General features: G+C 33.7%; 1 protein-coding gene across 3 annotated transcripts in view; it reads left to right on the top strand.

Annotated features, from left to right (window-relative positions):
• Cntn5 (contactin 5) overlaps positions 1-12,609 on the top strand; it is a 1,203,203-nt gene that overhangs the window by 921,553 nt on the left and 269,041 nt on the right. For all 3 annotated transcript variants that reach the window (XM_045146290.1, XM_045146292.1, XM_045146289.1), the window contains one exon: positions 11,316-11,497. In XM_045146290.1, coding sequence (XP_045002225.1) covers positions 11,316-11,497 — 182 coding nt within the window. The remainder of the gene's footprint in view (positions 1-11,315; positions 11,498-12,609) is intronic.

Below are 12,609 nucleotides of genomic sequence, written 5' to 3'. Positions count from 1 at the left end.
TCAGAACTGCAAACTTCTCAATATGCATGCATATCATTTTTCTTTAAATATTTTTAGAAAAACACCACAAACCTAGTGCAGATTCATCTTCTTTATGCATCTTATCTCTTCTTGCTTTCCTCTGTATTATATTTCCTTGATTCATCACTTGCAAATATGTTCAATCCTTCTTCTTTGCGCTCACTCTTTCCCAGATGCATTTATCTATACTTAATCACATTTTACTAATCTTAGAAAAGTTCCCTCTCCATTGCTTAATTCCTGAGTACTATATGTAAATGAGATGAAGTTGTAACTCCTATGTTACAAAGCTGTTAAAAAGCAATGACCAAAAATATGCATAGTGTTCTGAGTAATTTCTGCACATATTAAGAATCTAATTAATATCCTCTCATTATCATCTAGTTATAGAAGCCAGAGACTAACACTGCCACTTACTTATTTCTCATCCCTTATAGCCCAACCAGTATTGAGCCCCATTAGTTTTACCTGTTAAATATATTGAATATCAACTTCCTTTTTAAAGTATTTTTATTTGCAAGGAGAGAAAGTGAGAGATTAGGTATGCCAGGGCTTCTAGCCACTGGAAACAAACTCCAGATGCATATGCACTGTGCATCTAGCTGCTTTACATGGAGAATCAAACCCAGGTCCTTAGACTTTGGAGCCAAGTGCCCTAATCACTTGAGTCATGTCTCCAGCCCAAATATCAGTTTCTTAATTCTACCTAGTTACAGTTGCCTAAACCAAAGTAATTGCTGATTTTCCAATGGGAAAATCCCACTTTGTTCCCTGATTTTAATTTTGCTTAATTAAGTCCAGGGTTTTCTCCTAGCTATCCTAGCATGATCTGATCCAGGAAATTACAAGCTGTGGATCATGTGCTGCTCTCCTGTTTTATGGAACTAAGCCATCCTGGAGCACAGGACTGCCCATCTGCTGATGCATCATCAGAAGCTGTTTCTATTAGCAATAGCAGCAATGAGCACTTGCAAGAGACCATCTGATCACAAGACTAGCATGTTGGCATGCTCTCTTACTCTCTCCATAAGAAAAAGTTTACTAAACACTGTTCTAATCTTAAATATAAGAATTTTTCTCTCAAATCTCACTTTAGAGATTTTTCAGTAACCATTGTGAAACAAATGAAACTCTTAAAAATGATTTTTATGACATTCTCTATACACACCCACCTTCCTCTTTAGCTCCCTCTATCACTGACCACTCTTAATCATGCACTAATCATATTCAAAATATTTCCAATGCTCAAATGCATCATTTTTTCTCAGGACTCCAGAAATCAGATAATGCTCTTGATTCTTCAGTGATTCTCTTTGCATGGATACAATCTACTCATTACTCACTTATGAACAAAATCATTGGTTAAACCAGACTGCTTAGACGGACTGCCTCTAGTGATATACATTCTTTCAGTCATGCCATCTACTCTTTAATTTATTTCTTAACTAAGTCTTGAATTTCACAGCAGTTATTTACACAACTATAATTCTAAGGTCTGTTTTTAAGCCCAGCACATTGTACATACATTAAACATAACTGTTGAGTGAGTGATTGAATGAATAAATATTCCAGAAATTTCCTTGAGCTGTCTGCAGATGTAGCTTCTTAGCTGTATTTCTTGGTGAAGGGAGTTTACATGTTATGATCCTGGTTTCTCCTCATCTTTCCAGATTCAAGGGTTTCCTCTCATTTGGAGAATAAGAAGCAGCTAGGCAGATCACATCTGAGGACAGGACCTGTTTAACTACTTCTACATGTGACATGGTTGCTGGCCTGTGATAACTGCTCTCTCCACCATGTAGCTTTTTCAAGTGGAATAAAAGATAACTTTTTTTTTTTTTTTGCAGTGGTAAAAACGTAAAAGTCATAGTTAAACATGATCTCACAGAGATCACTAAGATTTTGTAACTAAATTAAATTATTTGTCTAAGATAATTAAAGTAACTCTTAAGTCCTTAGCAGAACTAATGCCATGGGAAGCTGTGAGTTTAGAATGCAATCATACATTTTGAGTCAGGAGTCATTAAACAGAGAGATCTGAGGTTTGTGCTCATGTTAGATGCAGTTAATTTCTTTCTTTAACGGCCAATTGGAGCACTCATTTGGAGGCTGTGACAGTCAGTGTCCATTTACCTCAAGGGATAGACCTTCAAGCATCTCCATTTTAAGGAAGACCCCACATCAATTTCACTGCCTACTTCCGCCAAAGTTTTCAAAACGTTAAAGAGGAAATTTTTGCCTTTAAAAATTTTACCTAATATGTAGATAACGGTCATTACCCACATTGCCAACTGAATCCCCCCAACTTTTTTTGGAACTACAGGATCATAAAAGAAAAAAAAAGAAATCTTTTGGCTCCATAGCTTTTTTATGATGACATTTTATGTGCTTTCTTAGAGAAAAGTTATAAAACCTGGTTTGTTCAGTTTCTGTCAAAGATATACAAGGTTTCCTTCTCTTTTTTTGTATAAGTCACAAAGGAGCCATAACTGTGTATATTTTCACATCAGATGTAAAATTCATGCCTCACTTGTGACTTATGCAAGGCAAGTAGGAAGATCCTTTAGACAGCCCTACAATTTGTCTCGGAATGGTGATTTGCGATTGGGGAGTACTTTCCTCTGAAATCATTAAATCTTTACAGCTAAGTATTGTTTCTGCCTTGACAGATTCTACACATTACTTCATCATGTATATAAAAATGATCTTTAAAAATGTCTTTAATGACTTCAACTATAAGCAAAGTTCACCCACTGCTTTTACTTTCTAGAAGTATATTTGGAGTCACTTTTTATCCTGTCATTTTGCCAATGAGTCAGGAAAAGTAGTGCTGGAATCTCAGTGTAACGTCATATAATCTTCTGATGTAAATAGATATTTCTGAGCCACATGATTCATAGTAGGTCATGAGCCTAAAAGCCCCATCCTCTCTCTGCTGAATTGGTTATTGTACACAACAGATCTGCATTAGGGAAACACTAACTGTTCTTTGCTTAATTTCTAAAACTGACAGTTTCTCCCATTTCTCCACTGGAGCCTAAATCAAGCTGTTTTAGAGCAACAATCCCCCATTCAGATCACTGTGATGGTGAAATGTGTTTAGGATGATATTAAATTAAATACATAAAAACTTTATTTTGCTCTCACATATATATTTAAACACCAAATGCTCCAAATATATGAATGAGTCAAGCAAGTTATTTGAAAACAGAAAACAACCTTTGGCTTTTCTTTTAGTTGTCATACACAAAAAAGTGAGTAAAATGTTATTATCAAAATGCCTATGAAATATTAGCACTGACAACAGGCTTAGGCTCTCTATTTTGTTTAATAATAGCTCATGTGTAGAAATCTTTCTAAATAATTATTTGACCATTTCACTAATGCTATGAAATATTTCCTGAGGCAAAAATGCTTACAATTCAGATGGCAGTATTTAAAATAAGTGTTAAGCATACAAATTCAATAACAAAAAAATGGAGGAATAAAAACATCAAATTATCATCCTATACAAATACTAATGAAAGGAAAACATGCACTTTCCGTGATGTTTCTGGTTATTTGCTGCAGATATTATGAAATCTAAAGCATGCAAAGTGCCAATAGCCTGTTAAGCATATGAGAGCAGGTGGGCATCTGAGTGTGCATTCACTTCACTCGGTGCTCAGACAGAGTGAAAGGAAGGGGGGAACTGTACTTCATTGGAGCACAAAGTATACTTCCAGCTTTTTTAACCCATATACTTGGAAATTTACACTAGCAGACTTCATTTCTTAGGCATTGGCCTTAGATTGAGATGTGCTGTCTTTGGCCTGGCTCCCAGCCCCCTAACTCAATCTGAATTACACCATCAGCCTCCCAAGGTTCTGCAACCTGAAGATAGCATACCTTCCTATAGTCATGACTAATTCTGCCATTTATAAAGATAAAAAGTTATCAACACAGTCAAGAAAGAAAATAAAATTGCTTTTAAAATTGAACTTATGAAGTTTTTATTTAATTGACTCTAATGAAATATGTACAAGATTGGGTTCACATTAGGCTAGATACTGTAGAAGATAGTCTAATAATTTTGAAGGCAGGCTAATGTAAAGTCTTGTAAAATGTAGTTAATATAGAAAAAAAATTCAATTGGGCCTAATCGATTTCTAGGGAAGCATTAAGTTAAATAAGGTCTATGAAAATTTAGTTCCAAAAGTGAAGTGGCAAAAAGCTAAAGATTAAGAACAAGTTACTCACAATGGTGTAAAACTTAAGTCCAAAGATCCTCACAGCCCAATGAAACAGGCATATTAAACACAAGAAAATGGTGCCCTTGGAATATTTAAAAAAAAAAAATTATGGGCTAGAGGGATGACTTAACGGTTAAGGAATTTGCCTGAAAAGCTGAAGGACCCAGGTTTGATTCCACAGGACTCACATTAGCCAGATGCACAAGGGGGCACACGCATCTGGAGCTTGTTTACAGTGGCTGGAAGCCCTGGGGAACCCATTCTTTCTCTCTCTGTGTCTCACCCTCCTTCCCTCTTTCTCTTTCAAATAACTAAATAAAAATAAAATATTTTTTTAAAAAGGAAATTAAAGACATTTTCATATAAAAGAAAAATTTGAAATTATTAGTATCATAGCCAACAGTAAAAGTAATATTAAAAAGTGCTTTTAGTTTAAGGAAAATTATACTATTAGGAAATTTTAATATCTATATATAAATTTTAAAAAGACATGTTTTTAAATATTGTGTAAATATGAAACATATTTACTATTTGTCATGTCTAATATTTTGATTTTCTACTTTGTTCTCCAAATAAAATTGCAATAGGAATATGTAACAGGTTTATAAATTATACAGAAATAATGTATAAGACAAAATTTACAAAATATGAGAGGAAAAGAGGTAAACATAACAGGATCAGATACATGCTGAAAACCTTAAAATAATCACATATACAGAAAGAATGGAGAACTGTTATTAACAAACTAATAAAAATTTTCAAGAAATTAATTTAAAAACCCAACATAAAGGTAATGGAAGAGGACAACTAAAACAATAGAGTTGATGAGTAATTATCCTGTTTGACTTACCAAATCACTTGGGTTATACTTGGTATCATTACCAAGCACAGGCAATTATAATTATTGTTAATTTCTACTCATATGAATGGCACATAAATGTCAGAATGGGTTTGGAAGGGCTGGAGGGATTGCTTAGTAGTTAAGAAGCTATCCTGCAAAGCTTAAGGACCTAGATTCAGTTCCCCAGAACCCCTGCAAGCCAGATGCACAAGGTGGCACATGCATCTGGAGTTTGTTTGCAGTGGCTGGAGACCCTGCTGCACCCATTCTCTGATTTTCTCTCTAATAAATAAATAAATAAATAAATAAATAATGGATTAGGAAGCAAGGGCCTATAATATGCTATTAGCAATTAACTCCCTTTAAATATGAAGATATACATATGGATATATATACACATATTTACATATATGCATGTTAAGCAAGAAGATAAAAACCAATACCACATAAAGCACCAGTTCTAACAGAGTTGAAAAGACATGCTGGGCATGGATGTATTATCCCATAAGCATAACACTTTGGAGGTGAAGGCAAAGGATATCAAGTTTGCTGACAATCTAGACTACAGAGTAAATGAAGAGAAAGAGAGAGACAGAGAAAGAGAGAGAGAGAGAGAGAGAGAGAGAGAGAGGGACCATCTTAATATTACATGCTGCACAGTTTAAAACTATCACATATACAAAATGAATGGAGAACTATAGCTGACAAAATTAATATTATAATGAGTATACTTTATTACAAGGAATGTGTCCCAAGAGGCAGACATAAAGGTTTCAATTTCTCAAGCCAGCACCGAAAATCTCAAGTGTATATATGCGCCTATTCATTGAGCTTTAATTTAAAATACATGAAGCAAAAGTACCTGAAGGAGAAATTGAAAATTTATCTATTGCAGCCAAGAATTGAACATCCTTCTACAATAATGATCAATTATTGGAACCCCAGAACAGAAAATCAATAAAGTAACTCTCTTAGCTAGTCATTTATCAAATGCTAGAAGGAAATCAAAAAAGTACAGAACACATTAGTGCAAACATTTAACCGACTTGACCTAATTGATATTTGTAGAACATGATTAACATATCAACACCAGCTGCAGAATGTACTTCTCAGCACATGGAGTCGTTTCCAAGATAAACCATATGTTGAACCATAAAAACATTGAACTCAGTTCAAACACTGAAAAATGTTTTGCTATGCTTTTCAATTATAACAAAGTTACAATTTATATCAATATCAGATGGATGCTTGAAAACAATCACCAAATATTGGGAAATTCAAAATATAGCTATATTTCCAAATTATCAAGAATAAATCAGAAAAGGCAGGAATAAATATAATAATGTAATCAATTGTGTAATACATATATATATATATATATATATATATATATATATATATATATATATGATGTGAAACATCAAAAGTCACTACTGGGCTGGAGGGCTGCCTTAGTGGTTAAGGCATTTGCCTGTAAAGCAAATGATCCAGGTTCCATTGCCCAGGACTCCAGTTAGCCAGATGCACTAGGGGCACAAGTGTCTGGAGTTTGTTTGCAATGGCTGGGAGCCCCGGTGCACCTACCCCTCTCTCTCTCTCTCTCTCTCTCTCTCTCTCTCTCTCTCTCTCTCTCTCTCTCTCTTTCTCTCTCTCCCTCTTTCTAAGTCAAATAAATAAATAAAATATTTTAAAAGGTCACTACTAAGCACTTCTATAGAAAAATGAAACTCAAATCTAGATTTTAGAACATATCTATAGATAGGATAAATGTATAAAACAATGAAATTCAAGTTACCAGTATTAAATATGAAGAAGAAAATATCAGCTGAGTCCCTAACTTAGAAGACTGAGGTTGGAAGGTCAGGAAAACTGTGCCTATCTAATCTTTATAACAATGCACGACCCATATACCTCAAAAAGGAGGGGCCAATGGGGAGGGGGTAGGTCACAGATGAGCCTAATAATGGTATCAAACTGCCTGTACATGCAGAATAGAAAACTAGTAAAAAAAAAAAAAAAAAAAAAAAAAAAAAAAAGAAAAGAAATAAATGTAACTATTTTCCATGTGGGAAAAGATCAAGTCAAAGTGATTCATTACACAAAAACTTAAGAAAAGTGAAAATGGTAAGATAAACTCAAGAGGAGTATTGAAAGGAAAGATAATTCAAAGTAAAAAATATTATTGAAGATTTTATTTTTATAATTCAAACTAGAAGATTAATAGTAAGTTCTGTAAGCATTTCCAGAGAGTAATTTAATCACAATACAAAACAAATTCTTTTGGAATGTAACAGCCTCTGAGAAGTACTGATGAGAGAAGGAAATTAACACACCTCTTTTCACCACACAGATCAACGAGATCATGTGGAGTAGCAATCTTTTTGTGGAGTAGATAGAAAAAGAAGCAAGTTCAAGGGCCATATTTCTGCTTCAAGCACACAAGCTTGACATGTATTAGTAATGTAGGATTTTTGCTACAAGGCACAAATACTATGGAGAAGATATGATTTTATGCATAGTTAAGTTGATTTAGAATTACGAATGGCATTAAATAATATTATGATGATATAGTCAACAAAATGTTATCTAAAAGTAAAATTTTAAATTTATATCACACATAGATAGAAGGCTTTATTTTCCCTTAAATAAATAAAACAGACCTTAAACAGACCGTTTTCATGTTAGAATTTTCCTTCTGTAACTAAAATCAGGAAGTAACCATCCTTATATACAGTTCATATTCTTTTTTTCTTTATTTGAGAGTGACAGAAAGAGAAAGAGGCAGAGAGAGAAAAAGAAAGAATGGGCACTTCAGGGCTTCCAGCCACCGCAAACAAACTCCAGAAGCGTGCGCCTCCTTGTGCATCTGGCTAATGTGGGTCCTGGAGAATTGAGCCTCGAACCCGGGTCCTTAGGCTTCACAGGCAAGCGCTTAACCGCTAAGCCATCTCTCCAGCCCCACAGTTCATATTTTCCCACAGGTTTTCTACAGATCTTTGTTCCTAAACAATAAATGTATAATGTCACTTCTTGCAAAAACAAGAAAACATCATTAAAACCATTAAAATGATGAAGCAGATACAAAGATCATGATCATATTACTAGAATCCTATTTATTAATTACTCTATGCCAGGCACTTAAATTATTTTATTTGAACAATGGCATCTTAATAGAGATTGTAATAACTTCAACCTTTTTAATTTTTATAACTGAAAGAACTGAAATAACGAAATCTTTTTTAAAAAAGATGTATTTATAAAGCTTACTTTCTAACCAGGAAATGTGGCAATGAAGCCCAGACATCATTACTACTATCTAGATGATTAAAGAGAAATAATGTATGTGTATGTTTATATGTATGTATGCATGTGTATACATATACATATATATGCATATATATATATTATGAGTGATGTGTAGTGTACGTACATATGTGCACAGATTCTTATGCTCCACGTGCATGCATGTGGAAACCAGAGGAGAATTCCACATGTCCTCTATTTCTCTTTCATATTGTTTTCTTGATAAAGAGTCTCACACTGGACCTGGAACTGTCCCTTTTTTGTCAGACTGGCTAACGAATAAGCCCTACCAATTCTGTTATCTCTGCCCACTATGGGATTGGACTATGAGACTATGCCTGACTCTACATGTTTGCTAGGAATCAAATTCAGCTAGTCTCAGGCCCTCTCAGGTCCTCATGCTTGCATTTCAAATGCTTTTACCTGCCGAGCCATCTCTCCAGCCCCAAGAAATTATTAATCTAGAAAAATTATTATTTATGTGCTTACTGCTGCCACAACATTGAAATAATGAATAAAATCATTGATTTTCTAATAAACCACCAACTATCAAGTTTGACACAGACAGAAATTTGAACACAACCATCAAAGCCAGTAAGCCTAGACATAAAACTACATTGCTGACATTACTGGTGGCGAACCCAGATAAGTATTTTGTATGTGAGAATCTCATCACTATTCTTAGGAAAACACAACTTTTTTACTCTTTAAGATGATATATAAGGTATTTGATAGAAATAATTTGGCCTGTTTACTAAGTTGTTATCCATCACTATGACATGTCACAATCCTAGTGACATTCAAACCAAACCCTCACTAGCCAGTAAGTATATGCACAAAGAATTTGAAAAAGCTATCAATAATATTGCCAATAAATACAGGTGCAAAAAGTACAAACAAAAATATCACCAATTGTGGTTTATATAAAAAGAATGGCAAACTATACAGAAGCATTAGTGATGCTAGAAAACAACATTTAACCATTCTAGATGTTGGATGCTTGTACTTAAGGAGGCAACAAAAGTTTACAACTATGACTCAGCAATTTAATTTTATATTTTAATTCCTTCGCAAACAAATCAGGTTTTCAAAGACAGGTATCAAACTACTGCTTATGATAATGATATTGCTATCATTCCTTTAATGAAAATTATGTTTTACTAAAATTTCTTTTTAAAAGAATCCTACCCTTAGAATTTATGGTGCATGACACTTTTCTATATGCACATAAGACACACAAAGTGCTTTATTATTTAAATGGGATAAAAATAGTGTAGCTGGATAAAAAGATAAAAGTTTGGCTGGAGAAAAGGCATTTAGAATGGGTCACTGGGGATTAGCAAGATTTTCACAGATATGATTGAAAACACTGAGATGTGTTTGTGGGTCAGGAGCTATGGAAAAAGTCACTGAAAATCAAAGAGGGAAAATATATTAAGTCCGGAGCATGTATTGCATGAACTATAGATGCCAATAATGAGTTGAGGAGATCTGAAAAGACTGAAACAGATTCAAGCATATAAGAACCAGTCAGATAGCAAAGGCTGTATTTCAGCTGTTATGGGCCAATGTGTGTTCCTTATTTAATGATGCTAAAATAATTAATTATAGTTTCAGTCTCACTGGAAAATATCAATATAATCTACATGGATAAAATCCAAATATTTGAAAGCAATTTTTAAATACTTCCAAAGCTCTGCAAAACAAATCATAAGCTTGAGCTTTGAAAATTTCAGAGGTCAGGAAGGAAATTATCATGGTATTTATTTTCGTCCTCAAAAGTATTTATAAGATTCAATTGCAATGTCATCAAAAGCCTACCATGCAATGAGGAAGAATAGTTCTTAACACAAAAGGTGTAATACCCCTTATGCACAAAGCATTATATGAAATTAAATAATACACAGAGGCAAATTAAAAACAAAATAAAATACTATATAAGCAGTTAATTGGAATGTCAATGTATTAAAAAGTATAATTATGAAAAGATGTTCAATATTCTTGGAGTTCAGGCAAACATTTACTAAGTAATAAAGTACCACATTTTGTCCATCTGTACTGACAAAATTTAAAGAAATTCATCACACATCATGCTACCAAGGACATAAGGATAACATACTATACACTGCTGTTAGGCACAGGGCTGCTACTAGATTATGGACAATCTGACAAGACTTATTAAATGGGAATCCTCCTTGATCTATTAATTTTCATTTTTGTGATTGTCTGCTGCAGAAACTATAATACACACTGCAAGTGCTAGACTATTTCTCGCAGGTTAAGTGGAAAAAAAGAAGAAAAACAAACTCATTTGAATGCGTAATTATGACGGAGAGAGACTATGTTGGATTTTTGCAAAGGAATAATATCCTAAAATTAATGAGAATAAATCATGCCAATATTTATTGAAGCAAACCTTTAAATAATAAGAAAAAATGTATGATTCTAACATTTATAAAAAACAAAAAGTAAGTTATTATGAGTAAATATATGTCTTATAGACACTGAGAAATGACATGCAAACCAAATTTGTTGTCACAGAAATAACAGATTTGCTAAAGGGGGAAACAGAAACAGCTCTCAATGCATCCTTTCTCACCTTTTGTTTGATTCACTGCTGCAAGTTTATATGAGCAAGTTCACTAAATTACCTTTGTTACATAAAACTTAAAACTACAAAGTATATAATCTCTGGATTGCTTTTTTGAATTATGTAGAAAAAGAAATTCTCCTCTAATATCTAACAACTGATCCTGTGATCCACATGAAAAGTAGAGTATATCACCAAGCACATGGTCCTTAATTGTGATTACATTTTATTGCACTCAGCCTATTAAGTGCTTAAATTACCAGATAACTGAATCTATGCTTCTAATAGCAGAAAGTACATTAACAGTGTTTCTTACTTTCCACTGCAGCCCTGTTCCAACAATCACATGGATGAAGGTTAACAGCTATATTCCTGGTAAGTCGCGTCTGCGGAAATCGCAGGCAGTGCTGGAGATCCCAAATGTGCAGCTGGATGACGCTGGCGTGTATGAATGCACAGCTGAAAACTCCCGGGGAAAAAACTCTTTTCGTGGGCAGTTACAAATATACAGTAAGTATCTTCAGCAAACCACGAGACTTTAGGCCTGATAGTCAGACTAAAAATGCAAGTTGAATAGTACATTGAGTACTTTCTACATAAAAATGAAGAATTAATTAAAAGTATGCTTCTTTTGTATAGATAGCATCATGTAAAATCCAATACACACAAATATTTTTTTCAAGGTAACTATCAGTTTCTTTATATGTCATTCAAAGTTTACATACTCAAAAATAAGTTTATTTCCTAGGACCATTCTCTGGTAATTAAAAAATACATACAGATTATTAACTTATCTAATTCTTTCCTGAATCAAGTGTTACAAACCACTGCTGAAGAGCCAAATCCTTTAGCTAATTTGTATTTACTATGTAGAGTATATGTAAACATTAAAAATTACCTGTAACCAGAATTCTTAGAAGAAAAGCAAGTTGTACATTTATTAATGTCCAATAAAGAAGTATAATTTTATTACTGACATTAGGTAACATCATAGCTATTCTTACTCTTAAAACCCTACATAATATCTTCAGAAATTTTACTAAGCTCTAATATTTGTAGTTTAATAGTAAACATTTTTTAAGCTAAACATTGTTTTTGTTGCTGTTTTCTAGTAGTATATATGATGCTTGGAAAGTGTTAAATAATTTTATTAAGATTCTATACCATTATAATGATTTTTTCATGTATGCACACATCAATTTCTTGGGTTCAGTTTGAGGCAAACAAGGAGAGGCTGAAAATAAAGTACAAGAACTAGTAATTGTCAAGAGCTTGTGGTGCACACACACAGTGTACACTGCCAGTACTTCACACATGTCATCCACGGTAACTCTTAGTCATTTGGATTCTTTAAAAAATATATTTATTTATTTGACAGAGAGAGAAAGAGGGAGAATGAATATGGGCAAACCAGGGCCTCCTGCCCCTGCAAATGAACCCCAGACATATGAGCTGCTTTGTGAACCTGGTTATACATGGGTACTGGGGATTCAAACCAGGGTAGTATGGCTTTTCAAGGAATTAACTTAACCACTGAGCAATCTATCTAGTCATGGATTTCCTTTTGGGATATGAGGACATCCTATCTACAGATAGTAAGAAACTACACAGGTCCAGGTAAA

This window comes from Jaculus jaculus, chromosome 3 (genome assembly GCF_020740685.1).
Source record: "Jaculus jaculus isolate mJacJac1 chromosome 3, mJacJac1.mat.Y.cur, whole genome shotgun sequence".
NCBI lineage: Eukaryota > Metazoa > Chordata > Mammalia > Rodentia > Dipodidae > Jaculus > Jaculus jaculus.
This window is presented reverse-complemented; position numbering and strand designations above follow the sequence as displayed.